The 13,575-nt window shown below is 44.1% G+C and overlaps 1 protein-coding gene across 3 annotated transcripts in view; it reads right to left on the bottom strand.

The window, feature by feature from the left end:
* Positions 1-12,596, bottom strand: part of dohh (deoxyhypusine hydroxylase/monooxygenase) — a 31,516-nt gene extending 18,920 nt beyond the window's left edge. For all 3 annotated transcript variants that reach the window (XM_063032602.1, XM_063032603.1, XM_063032601.1), the window contains exons 1-3: positions 12,276-12,596; positions 5,499-5,575; positions 445-679 (exon numbers count right to left, since the gene is read on the bottom strand). In XM_063032602.1, coding sequence (XP_062888672.1) covers positions 445-679; positions 5,499-5,575; positions 12,276-12,549 — 586 coding nt within the window. In that variant the 5' untranslated portion in view covers positions 12,550-12,596. The remainder of the gene's footprint in view (positions 1-444; positions 680-5,498; positions 5,576-12,275) is intronic.
* Positions 12,597-13,575: the final 979 nt, after the last annotated feature.

Below are 13,575 nucleotides of genomic sequence, written 5' to 3'. Positions count from 1 at the left end.
CTTAAAGATGTGATTATATAACATGGGTGATGTCCAGCTCTTACATAATAGATTTTCACAATATGACAAGACACTAATCACTTGTATTCCTTGCCTTCCCAGTTCCAGTTTAAAGACAAGCTGGCAGGTTGATAGGCGAGACCAGGTGAGGGGGGAGGTGGTGAGTGGTGAGTGGTGGGGGAGAGAATGAAGTACGAAGCTGGAAGACGTTAGGTGGTAAAGGGTTAGTGGGAAGAATTTGACTGGAGAGGAAAGTACAGCACAGGAGAATGGGAAGGAGAGGTACGAAAAAGGGCGATGGCAGGTGAAGAGAAGGGGTAAGAGGGGAGCCAGAATGGATATGAAGAGAGAAGGGGGAACAAATTACTGGATGTTGATAAATCAGGCTGGAGGCTACCCATCCATGACATTAATAATGTGACAGGAATACAATAAAATTCATACCATCTCCCAAAGCCAATACTGCTTCTTTGCTTCCAATATTCCGAAGGGCAAACATTGCTCGGTATCTATCAAACAAGGGCAAGGATTCATCCAGCAGCGTTTCCCTCAACTTGCTGATGTCTTTCTCGGAGGCTGGTGGAGCAGGATCAATGGAACAGAATTGGCTTTCACTCTGATCTTTGTTGTTCTGTAACCACTCAATTCGTTTCACTGCTAACTGACAGGTTTCAGCCACCTAAAAAAAAAATAAATACAGAAGTTAAATTTCTAAGTGTAGGACAGCTACAAGTGATCAAACTTAAATTAAATCTACCCAGTCTCTCTAAATCCACAACTTCCCTCTTTCATTTAGATTCCATTACAATCATCCAGAAGGAAAATTCCAACTTAGACAGGCATTCAGATGGAGGATGAAATAGTTAGATCTAAAACTAGTGTATTATGCTTGAACGAGGGAGACTACAATGAGATGAGGGGGGAGTTGGCTAATGTGCATTAGGAGCACAGGCTATTTGGTAGGACAGTTGAGGAACAGTGGAAAACTTTCAAAGAGATTTTTCACAGTGCTCAACAAAAGTATATTCCAGTCAAAAGGACAGTAAGTGTGGGGAGAGCCAACCATTGGATAACTAAGGAAATAAAAGATAGTATCAAATTAAAAGCTCGCGTACAAAGTCGCAATGAGTAGTGGGAGACTGGAGGATTGGGAAAACTTTAAAAAGCAACAGTACAACTAAACAAGAAATAAGGAAAAATAAGAGTATGAAAGTAAATTAACACAAAATATAAAAACAGCAAAAGTTTTTATAAATATAAAGCTGACAAGGGTGGCTAAAGTCATCAAAAGTCCCCTGTAAGATGAGAAGGGGAAATTGATATTAGGTGATAAGGAAATGGCTGAGGCATTGAACTACAATTTTGTGTCTGTCTTCACAGTGGAGGACACATCTAATATGCCAAAGAAGGATGTTGTGGATGAAATGGGAGGTGAGGACCTTGATAAAATCACTGTCACTAAAGAGATCGTGATGAGCAAACTAGAGGGTCTGAAGGTAGATAAGTCCCCTGGTCCTGATGGCATGCGGAGTTTATAGTAGATGTGTTGATAATCATTTATCAAAACTCTTTAGACTCTGGGCAGGTCCCGGCAGATTGGAAGACAGCAAATGTCATGCCACTTTTTAAAAAAGGATGTGGGCAAAGTACGGGCAACTATAGGCCAGTTAGCTTAACGTCTGTAGTCAGGAAAATGCTTAAGCTGTCACTAAGGAAGAAATAGCGAAACATTTAGAAAGGAGTGGTTCCATTAGACAGATGCAGCATGGATTCAGAAAGGGCAGGTCCTGTTTGACAAATTTACTGGAGTTCTTTGAGGACATAATGAGTGCAGTGGATAGAGGGGAACAGATGTATGTCGTATACTTGGATTTCCAGAAGGCGTTCGATAAGGTGCCGCACAAGAGACTTATCAGTAAGATATGGATGTATGGAGTCAGAGGAAGTGTATTGGCATGGATAGTGGATTGGTTAACTGACAGAAGGCAGAGAGTTGGTATAAATGGGTGTTTCTCCGCTTGGCAGTCGGTGATGAGTGGAGGTGCCGCAGGGGTCGGTGCTGGGCCCACAGCTGTTTACCAATTACATTGATGACTTGGAAGAGGGGTCTGAGTGTAGGGTAGCAAAATTTGCTGATGACACTAAACTGAGTGGAAAAGCAAATTGTACAGAGGACGTAGAGAGTCTGCAGAGGGATATAGATAGGTTAAGTGAGTGGGCCAAGGTCTGGCAGATGGAATACAACGTTGGTAAATGCAAGATCATCCACTTTGGAAGGAATAATAAAGAGCAGATTATTATTTAAATGGCGAAAAATTGCAGCATGCTGTTATGCAGAGGGACTTGGGAGTACTTGTTTATGAATTGCAAAAAGTTGGCTTGCAGGTACAACGAGTTATTAAGAAGGCAAACAGAATGTTAGCCTTCATTGCTAGAGGGATTGAATTCAAGAGCAGGGAGGTCATGCTGCACTATACAGGGTACTGGTGAGGCTGCACCTGGAGTACTGTGTGCAGTTCTGGTATCTATACTTGAGGAAGGATATACTGGCTTTGGAGGCAGTGCAGAGGTGGTTCACCAGGTTGATTCCAGGGATGAAGGGGTTAACTCATGAGCAATCGAGTCACCTGGACTATACTCTCTGAAGTTCACAAGAATGAGAGGGGATCTTATAGAAACATAAGAAATTTTGAAAGGGATAGATAAGATAGAAGTAGGAAAGTTGTTTCCATTGGTAGGTGAGACTAGAACTAGGGGACATTGCCTCAAGACTCAGGGGAGAAGATTTAGGACGGAGATGAGGGAAAACTGTTTCTCCCCCCCCCCCCGAGAGAGTGGTGATTCTGTGGAATTCTCTGCCCAGGAAAGCAGTTGAGGCTTCTTCACTAAATATATTTAAGAAACAGATAGGTTTTTACATAGTAAGGGAATTAAGGCTTATGGGGAAAAGTCAGGGAAATGCAGCTGGGTTTACGGACAGATCAGCCATGATCTTATTGAATGGTCGGGCAAGCTTGATGGGCTGGATGGCCTACTCCTGCTCCTATTTCTTATGTTCTTATCTCAAACCTCTGCTACCTTGCAGCTATACCCAATCATGGGGAAGGCTTCGGGAGTAAACCCCAAGGAAAAATCCTGAGCTGGACTCCATAAGGCAGTCCTATGAGGACAATGCTGACTGGCAGCTCCTGCAATACCACTGGAACCAAACTATCAATCACTGTTGTTCACAAACAAGAGAACATCTGCAGATGCTGGAAATCCAAGTAACACAAACAAAATGCTGGAGGACCTCAGCAGGCCAGGCAGCATCTAGGAAAAGAGTACTGTATTTTCAGGACTGCCGAAGGGTCTCGGCCTGAAACCTCAACTGCTTTTTCCATAGATGCTGCATGGCCTGCTGAGTTCCTCCAGCATTTTGTGTGATCTCTGCTGTTCCTTTGGATTCATCAGCTACGTGGAGAAGGGGAGTTTGCTGCATGAGCAACAGCTTGCTCTCCATATCATACTGCACTGGCTTGCATAGACTTAGAGGGCCAGGATGCAATATCCATGATCGACCCCGACTCTACTCTTTTCCACAGATGCTGACGGGCCTGCTGAGTTCCTCCAACATTCTGTGTGTCGCTCAGATTCCAGCATCTGCCGATATTCTCTTGTTTGTGAACAGCAGAGATTGATAGTTTGGTACCAGCAGCATCCTACTACCTATTAAATGCTCCCAATGGCATGTTTCTCAAATAGCCTCGGGCAACTAAGCCCAGCTCCTGGCCATCACACTTGGCTTAGCTACTAAGCCCAGCAGAACCATTTACACTAACAGAAGGGGAAAAAGGCAGGTCACTAACACCTTAAAACCAGTTACTTCGGGCAAATGAGGTCCATTAGTCGTAGTTGGCAACTCATCTGGAAGGAAAACTGATCTCAAATCTCTGCTGCCTTGTGGCGATACCCACTCATGGGGAAGGCTTCAGGAATAAACCCTGATGAAAAAGTCCAGAGCTCCAGTCCCTAAGGCAGTCCTCTGTTGAGTTCAACGCTGATTGGTAACTTCTACAATGCTGCTGGTGGCAAACTGTATCAGTCACTGCCGCTCCCTTGGATTCATCAGCTGTATGGAGAGGGAGTCTGCTCTCCATGTCATACTGCTTTGGCTTGTGTATCTAGACAGCTAGGACTCAACATCCATGGTCGACTCTGACCGGAGGCCTCAGTCAGGCTAGGGTTAAACATAGGTGGGATGCTAGGCAGCACGTCTCGTCGGACTGGAAGGGCCTGTTCCACTGTCTCTAAGTAAGTAAAAGGTACCAATGATAAAGCGCAAATCCTACTAAATGAGCAACTCAAGACTAACTACCCCAGTGATTCACAATCCAGTGAATGTGACCGCATCAAGAGGGCATCGCTGTTTAAATGGTGAGGCTTTAATGAGAGGCAACTTTGTCTGAGGAGTCACAAAAAGTACCCAAAAATAAACATACTGTACATTCTGCAAGTCGGCTACCTAGGCTAGTGTTGCCAGCAGACTCAGGGAGAGTTGGAACACGGATATTCCCCAGCATTGATGGTAACGTATACTGTATATTTTACAAAGGTGAAGAGCGGGGTCAGGATCTATGTTCCAAAAAAAAACCTAATGGACTAAGTAATCCAAAAATCAGCAAGTCAGTTCAATTACTGAATCTATTTCTCTGTGATCGCCACTGATTTATGCTCCCTAATAATTCCGTTACCTTTCCCAAACACAAACTGGAACTTAAAAGGGCAAGACACATGTGCAGCAGCCTCCCACCCACAGACAGATGTTTGTTTTCCAGCTGGTGCCCTTTACTGATTGATCTTTGGACATGGAGAGTGGTATCATTAATTCCCGTCAATGGGGTCAAATTGAAGCCAGAAAATGAAGAACAGTAGAATTAAATGGCTAGTCGCAGTTCTGAAATTACCAGAAACCCTCTGAGGGGGAGAAAATAACCACTTAAATAGATAAATTCTACACCAACAAGAACTATACGGTTATATAATGAAATGAAAGCAGCATTGGAATTTAATAAATTAATCCACCATTTGTCTTATAGAAAATTTGAAGATATTACCACACATCTACCAATAAATTAATTTTCCCATTCAAAGCGGTGATACGATACACAACGCTTTACAAGACAGGCAACCCAGATTCAATTTCAACTGCTGCCTGCAAGGAGTTTGTACGTTCTCCCTGTGATTGCACGGGATTCTACCAGGTGCTCTGGATTCCAAAGATGTACCTGCTGGTAGGTTAACTGGTCATTGTAAATAGTCCTGTGATTAGGCTAGGATTAAGTTAAGGAGCTGGAATGGCTTGAAGGGCCGGAAGGGCCTATTCCGTACTGTATCTCAACAAATAAATCAAAATTATACTATACAATGAAAAGTGCATTTTTCAAAATCTTTAAACTGATACAAGGCATGCAATCTATTAAAATGATGATTGTAAAATTCTGTTAAGAATACCTTACTTCTATCACTGGATCATGTGAATATTTTCTTAATAATTCAAGGACCTCTGGTTTTCCGATAGCTCCTAATGCCTCTCCTGAAATAACATTACAAAAAAAAGACAACAGTTCAAATGCAATTCAGGAAAAGTTCTTTGAATGTTTAATAGTAATCTGATCTAAACTGATTAGAAACATACACCATGACTGCAAATAGAAACAAGGCAATCAATTTGAAGCTGCTTGAAGACCAGTTATTGCTGGTATTGTCGACGTTATGAAGATCACAACTTCAGTGGAAGTACTTGCTGGACAAGGACAACGTCCCACGCGCCATCAATCAACAGGCCATGCCATTCAGAGACTTGGGCTTTTTATATTTTTTGTGACTATAAGACCATGAGACATAGGAGCAGAATCAGGCCATTCAGCCCATCAAGTCTGCTCCACCATTCCATCATGGCTGATCCCGGAACACACTCAACCCCATAACTGTCTTCTCGCCATATCCTTTGATGTCCTGACCAATCAATTTTTGCCTTAAATATACATACAGACTTGGCCTGCACTGCAGTCTGTGGCAGAGCATTCCACCGATTTACTACTCTCTGGCTTAAAAAAAAATCCTCCTTCCCTCTGTTCTGAAAGGCCACCCCTCAATCTTGAGGTTGTGCCCTCTAATTCTGGATACACCCACCAAAGGAAACATCCTCTCCACATCCACCTTATCTAGTCCTTTCAACATTCAATAGGTTTCAATGAGATCATCCGCACCCCCCCCCCCCCGGCATTCTTCTAAATTCCAGTGATTACATGCCCAAAACTGCCAAAACCCCCTATGTTAACCCCTTCATTCCCAGAACCACTTCTGAACTCTCCAATGAGAGAGTTTAATTGACTTTATTACTTACATCATTCATACGAGTAAAAATCTTTATGTCACATCTCCATCTAAATGTGCAACTTATAGCAATTTATGATGAATAGTATGCACAACATGATAGTCAATATAACAGAAATACAGTTGCGTCAGCATGAATTATGTAGTCTGATGGCCTGGTGGAAGATGATGTCTTGGTTTTTATGCTGTGGTAATGCTTCCCAGATGGTAGCAGCTGGAACAGTTTGTGGTTGGGGTGACTCGGGTCCTTTTGGCACACCTATCTTTATAAATGTCCTGAATAGTGGGAAGGTCACATCTACAGATGCGCTGGGCTGTCTGCACCACTCTCTGCAGAGTCCTGCAATTGAGGGAAGTACAGTTCCCATACCAGGCAGTGATGCAGCCAGTCAGGATGCTCTCAATTGTCCCCCTATAGAAAGTTCTTACAATTTTGGGACCCATACCAAACTTCTTTAATCGTCTGAGGTGAAAGAGGTGTTGCTGTCCCTTTTTCACCACACAACCAGTATGTACAGACCACGAGATCCTCTGTGATGTTTATGCCGAAGAACTTAAAGCTGTTCACTCTCTCAATCCCAAATCCATTGATGTCAATAAGGGTTAGCCTGTTTCAATTCCTCCTGTAGTCCACAACCAGCTCTTTTGTTTTTGCAACATTCAGGGAGAGGTTGTTTTCTTGACACCACTGTATCAGGGTGATGACTTTTTCTCTGTAGGCTGCTTCATTATTATTTGAGATTAGGCCAATCAGTGAAGTGTCCTTTCTGAAATATGGGGCCCAAAACTGTTGACAATACTCCAAGTGTGTCCTTACTAGTGTCTTATAAAGGCTCAGCATTATCTTCTTGCTTTTATATTCTATTCCCCTTGAAATAAATGCCAGCATTGTATTTGCCTCTTTTACCACAGACCCACCATGTAAATTAACCTTCTGGGAGTCTTGCATGAGGACTCCCAAGTCCCTCTGCACCTCTGATGTTTGAACCTTCTCCCCATTTAGATAATAGTCTGCACTATTGTTCCTTTTACCAACATGCATCATCATATATTTCCCAACACAGTATTCCAGTGGTCCAATATAAACTCTCACCTCCCTTTTACTCCTTATAACAACTGAAAAAACTTTTGGTATCCTGCTTTGTTATTGGCTAGTCTGTCCTCATTTCATCTTTTCCCTTCTTACAACTTTTTTTAGTTGTCTTTTGGTGGATTTCCCAATCATCCAACTTCCCACTCACTTTCGCTATCTTATATGCTCCTGTCTTGGCTTTCATGCAGTCCTTAACTTCCTTTGTCAGCCATGGTTGCCTAGCCCCGCAATTTGAGGCCTTCTTTCTCTGTGGGACATATCTATCCTGCACCTTGTGAACTATTCCCAGAAACTGCTGTCATCCCCATCAGTATCCCCCTCGCCTCTGCAATTCCCATTATTCCATTGTAATACTGATCCATGTGACTTGTGCTTCTCCCTCTCAAACTACAGTACGAATTCAATCATGTTATGATCACTGCCTCCTAAGGGTTCCTTTACATTAAGCTCCCTAACAAAATCTGGGTCGTTACACAACACCCAATCCAGGATAGCCTTTCCTCAAGTCGGTTCAAGCTGCTCTAAAAACCCATCTCAGACTTTCAACAAATTCCCTCTTGGCAATCTGACACCAACCTGATTTTCTCAATCCCTTTGCATATTGAAGCCCCCCCCCCCCATTACAATTGTGACATTACCCTTATTACATGCCTTTTCCAGCTCACTTTGAAATCTTAACCCCACATCTTGGCTACTATTTAGAAGCTTATAACTGATTCCCATAATGGTTTCTTTACTCTTGCAGTTTCTTGGGTCACCCTACAAAGATTCAACATTCTCTGCTGACCTTATGTCACCTTTCTCTAAAGATGTAGTTCCTTCTCTTACCAACAGAGACACATCACCACTTATGCCTTCCTGCCTGTCCTTTCAATATAAAGTACATCCTATGATGTTATGCTCACAATTATGGGCTTCTTTCAGCCACAACTCATTGATGCCCACAATTTCATCCCGACCAATCTATAACTGCGCTGCAAGTTCCTCCATCTTACTCCAAATGCTACGCACATTTAAATACAGCACCTTCAGTTCTGCATCTGCATCCATATAACCATACAACAATTACAGCACGGAAACAGGCCATCTCGGCCCTTCTAGTCCATGCCAAACGCTTACTCTCGCCTAGTCCCACCAACCTGCACTCAGCCCATAACCCTCCATTCCTTTCCTGTCGATATAGCTATCCAATTCTACTTTAAATGACAATATCAAACCTGCTTCTACCACTTCTGCTGGAAGCTCGTTCCACACAGCCACCACTCTCTGAGTAAAGAAGTTCCCCCTCGTGGTACCCCTAAACTTTTGCCCAACTCTCAACTCGTGTCCTCGTTTGAATCTCCCCTACTCTCAATGGAAAAAGTCTATCCACGTCAACTCTATCTATCCCTCCCATAATTTTAAATACCTCTATCAAGTCCCCCCTCAACCTTCTACGTTCCAAAGAATAAAGACCCAACTTGTTCAACCTTTCTCTGTAACTTAGGTGCTGAAACCCAGGTAACATTCTAGTAAATCTTCTCTATACTCTATTTTGTTATTATTGGATTATGAGGACACGCAGTCCTCTTATCATTTATAATGCATGCATTAAGAAATGATACAATGTTCCTCCAATGTGATATCACAGAAACACAAGACAGACTAAGACTGAAAAACTGACAAAAACCACATAATTATAACATATAGTTACAACAGTGCAAGCAATACCGTAATTTGATGAGGAACAGATTATGGGCAAGGGAAAAAAGTCTCAAAGTCTCTCGAAAGTCCCAACATCTCACGCAGATGGTAGAAGGAAGAAAACTCTCCCTGCCATGAGCTCATGAGCTTCCAGTGCCACAAACTTGCAGATGCAGCATCCTGGAAGCACCCGACCACAGTCCAACTCTGAGTCCATCCGAAAACTTCGAGGCTCCGACCAGCTCTCCGACACCGAGCACCATCTCTGCCGAGCGCTTTGACCCCAGCCCCGACCGCCAGCAACAGGCAAAGCCGAGGATTTGGGGCCTTCCCCTCCGGAGATTCTTGATCACACAGTAGCAGCGGCAGCGAACCGGGCATTTCAGAAGTTTCTCCAGATGTTCCTCCGTGCTTCTCACATCTGTCTCCATCAAATCAGAATTGTGCACATTGTTGACATCTTTCCTGCAATTCGGTGACCAGAACTGTACTCAATGCTCTGATTTATAAAGGCCAGCATACCAAAAGCTTTCTTCACCACCCTATCCACATGAGATTCCACTTTCAAGGAACTATGCACCATTATCCCTAGATCCCTCTGTTCTACTGCATTCTTCAATGCCCTACCGTTTACCATGTATGTCCTATTTTAATTAGTCCTACCAAAATGTAGCACCTCACACATCAGCATTAAACTCCATCTGCCATCTTTCAGTCCACTCTTCTAATTGGCCTAAATCTCTCTCCAAGCTTTAAAAACCTATTTCATTATCCACAACTCCACCTATTTTAGTATCATCAGCGTACTTACTCATCCAACTTACCACCCCATCATCCAGATCATTAATGTACATGACAAACAACATTGGACCCAGTACAAATCACTGAGGCACACCACTAGTCACCAGCCTCAAATCTGACAAACAGTTATCCACCACGACTCTCTGGCATCTCCCATCCAACCACTCCTCAATTCCACCCAGATAGCCTCCCTAGACAAGCCCTCTAATCTATCCTGTCAGAGCACCGCTGTAATATTTTCTCTGACAAGCAATGCAACATCTACCGCTCTTGTCCCTCCGATTCTATCACACCTGAAGCAATTAAATCCAGAAATGTTTAGTTGCCAATCACACCCCTCCTGCAACCATGCTTCACCAATAGCTACAGCATATTTCAAGGTATCAATCCATGCTCCAAGCTCATCCACCTTTCTTACAATGCTCCTAGCATTAAAATAAATGCATTTAAGAAATTTTCCACCTCTTACTCTGTTTATCACTAACAGGGCAAACAACTTTACTATCTCCTTTTCCTTCCTTCTCCCCTACACCTGTTCCTACTCTCTGGTTCCCCTCCCCCCTTGTATCTAGTTTAAATCCACTGGAGCCTCTCTAGCAAAGCTACCTGCAAGAATATTTGTCCCCCTCCAGTTCAGATGTTCCTGCCAGAACAGGTCTCACCTTCCCTGGAAAACTGCCCAATTATCTATAATTGTGAAGCCCTCCCTCCTGCACCATATCTTCAGCCACGTGTTGATCTATGCTATCTTACTATTTCTAAACCCGCCTGCACGTGGCACTGGTAGCAATCCTGAGATTGCTATCCTGGAGGTCCTGTCTTTTAACTTGGCGCCCAACTCCCTAACCTCACCTTTCAGAATCTCCTCACTCTTCCTGCCCACATCATTGTCCCTACATGGACCACGACATCTGGTTGCTCACCCTCCCTCTTGAGAATACCGAAAACTCGATCCGAGATACCGCGGACCTTGGCACCAGGGAGGCAAGAGACCATCCAGGATTCTCGATCTCTTCCACAGAACCTCTTATCTGTCCCTTTTGAATTTTGCCTGTGGTACCAAATTAACTTTATTCTATCTGCATTTGTACCCAATTATTGGCTTGTCCTTCTTTGCATTCATGTTACACTCATCTACTTGTAAATCTGCTGAGTCGTCAGCTCTATCACACTGGTTCCCATCCTCCTGCCATATTAGTTTAAACCACTCCCAACAGCTCGAGTAAATCTGCCCGAAAGAATATAACCCTCTCGGAATCAAGAGTAACCCATCCTTTTGTACAGGTCTCACCTGCCCCAGAAGAGGCCCCAATTATCCAGAAATCTGAATCCCTGACTCCTGCTCCAATTCTTAAGCCACACATTCATCTGCCACCTCATTCTACTCCTACACTCACTGTCATGTGGCACAGGCAGCAATCCCAATATTACTGCCCTTGAGATCCTGCTTCTTAACAACCAATATTCTTTTTTTCAGGACCTCATCCCTTTTTCTTCCTATGTCATTGGTATCAATATGTACCACAACTTCTGGTTGTTCACCTTCCTTTTTCAGAATATTACGCTTTCTACTATCATACCATATGTGCTATGTGTTGTTGGTAGTGTGCTTTGCCACTTGGACCCAGAGGAATTCTGTTTTGTTTGGCTGTATATGACAAACTTGAACTTAATATTCCCAGTTATGAATCACATTGGGGGATAGGAATAATCCAAAACATCAGGTTATGCAAGCATTAAAACTAAAAACAGATCTAGAAATGCCGTAAAATGCTTCCATATATTTTCTTTGGAAAATTATTTCTCATAACATTGGAAACAGCCATTTGGCCCATCAAGTGTGCACCAGCTACCTGGACACACATCAGTCCTGATGCAGTTGCAGGACTCAAACATCAACTCCACATTTGCCTCCACATATGCTACCTGACCTAAGATTTTCCTTGTTTTTTTTTAAAGCAGCGTTAATGATGGAAAGAGTTAACTATCTTACGAACTATCCACCTATCTAGCACTTACAGCCTCATGTGATGGCACCTACGGATTTGACACCTTCCACGTCAGTTACCTCAGAACATAGCACCGAATGAGACTATTTTAATCAAAAAGTTGGACATGGCACCATCACCCCAACAACAGTTACCTTCTCCAGTGCCAGTAATTAACTGCTCATTCACCACAATACCGTGTTAGTTTCCAACATGACGACACGCAGCACAAGTTTCACGACATATGCCAGTGACAATGAACCTGACTCTGTGGCTAGTGTGTCAGACCCACGGAAGCGGGCAGAGGTGGTACACCTGCCGATGCTACCCACCTGCTTCGTGCCGGACCATAGGCTCCTGGTTACCATCCTGAAGCACCCGCCTGAGCACCGGGATGGCCCGCTCGTCCTGCATCTGACCCAGGCAGTAGGCCAGCTCATGCTTCAACAGCGCTGACTCGTCCGCGAACCCCTTCGAGATCCACTCGATGGCGGCCAGTCCACCCAGGTTGCGGAGGGTGAACAACGCCCGGAACCGCTCCTTCAGCGGCTTCGACACGTCCACTAGAATCCTGCCGATCACCTCCACCACCTCAGCGTCCGCCATCTTTCACCAGCCGGAACCACGTGAAACCGCGCCTCAGCCCCTAACCACGTGACTCCATCTGTGAAACCACGCCTCTGCCTGGAGCCACGTGACTCCATCTGTGAAACCACGCCTCTGCCTGGAGCCACGTGACTCCGTCCGTGAAACCGCGCCTCAGCCCGCACCACGTGACTTCGCCAGTGAAACAGCGCCTCTGCCTCAAACCACGTGACTCTGTCCGTGAAACCACGCCTCTGCCTGGAACCACGTGACATATGTGCGGCCACGTGACAGCATCCTTGTATCCGGCCAATCGGAAGCGGGTCCTGTGCTCTTTGGCCGGGGGCAAGGGACGGTGGCTTTGAGAGTAGGTTGCTTGTCCGATATTTGAGAAGCCGTGAAATGTCACGTATTTCATCAAATGTTTAAAAAACCGTAAAGTTATATGTAAACACAAGAAATTCTACAACAGGAGAAAACTGTAGATGCTGGAAATCCAGAGCATCACACAAAGATGCTGGAGGAACTCAGCAGGCCAGGCAGCATCTATGGAAAAGAGTAAATTCTGTAGTTGCCGTAAATCTGAAGCAACACGCACAGAGTGCCGCTTTATATATAACCAAATCTGTGTTTGGAAAGTCCATCAAGTTGTAGTTCAATCTCGTGTACCTCATTCAGTGCTTAAAAGCCGGAAGTTTAAGTTATATCTCGGACTGGTTAATTTTTTTCACGTAGGATCGTGAATATAAACATACAATGCTGGATGTATTTGCAGGTCGGGAGGTAGCTGTGATCAAACTAATAATTGATGTTTTGAGGCAAGGACCTCTCAAAATGGAGCGCCCCTCCAGCTAGGATATCTTCAACAGACGGAGTTAATGGTAGCGGTCCATGGCATAAAATAGGTTGGGGACCCCTGATCAGGGAGGAGGTACAGGACTGAAGACCCACATCATATGATTCAGAAACAGCTTCCTCCCTTCCACCATCAGATTCTTTGAGTGGTCCATGAACGCTCCCCTGTTATTCCTTTGTATATACTATTTG

Source organism: Mobula hypostoma, chromosome 24 (genome assembly GCF_963921235.1).
Source record: "Mobula hypostoma chromosome 24, sMobHyp1.1, whole genome shotgun sequence".
Classification (NCBI taxonomy): domain Eukaryota; kingdom Metazoa; phylum Chordata; class Chondrichthyes; order Myliobatiformes; family Myliobatidae; genus Mobula; species Mobula hypostoma.
The sequence above is the reverse complement of the archived record's forward strand: the minus strand, read 5'-3'. Positions and strand labels throughout refer to the sequence as shown.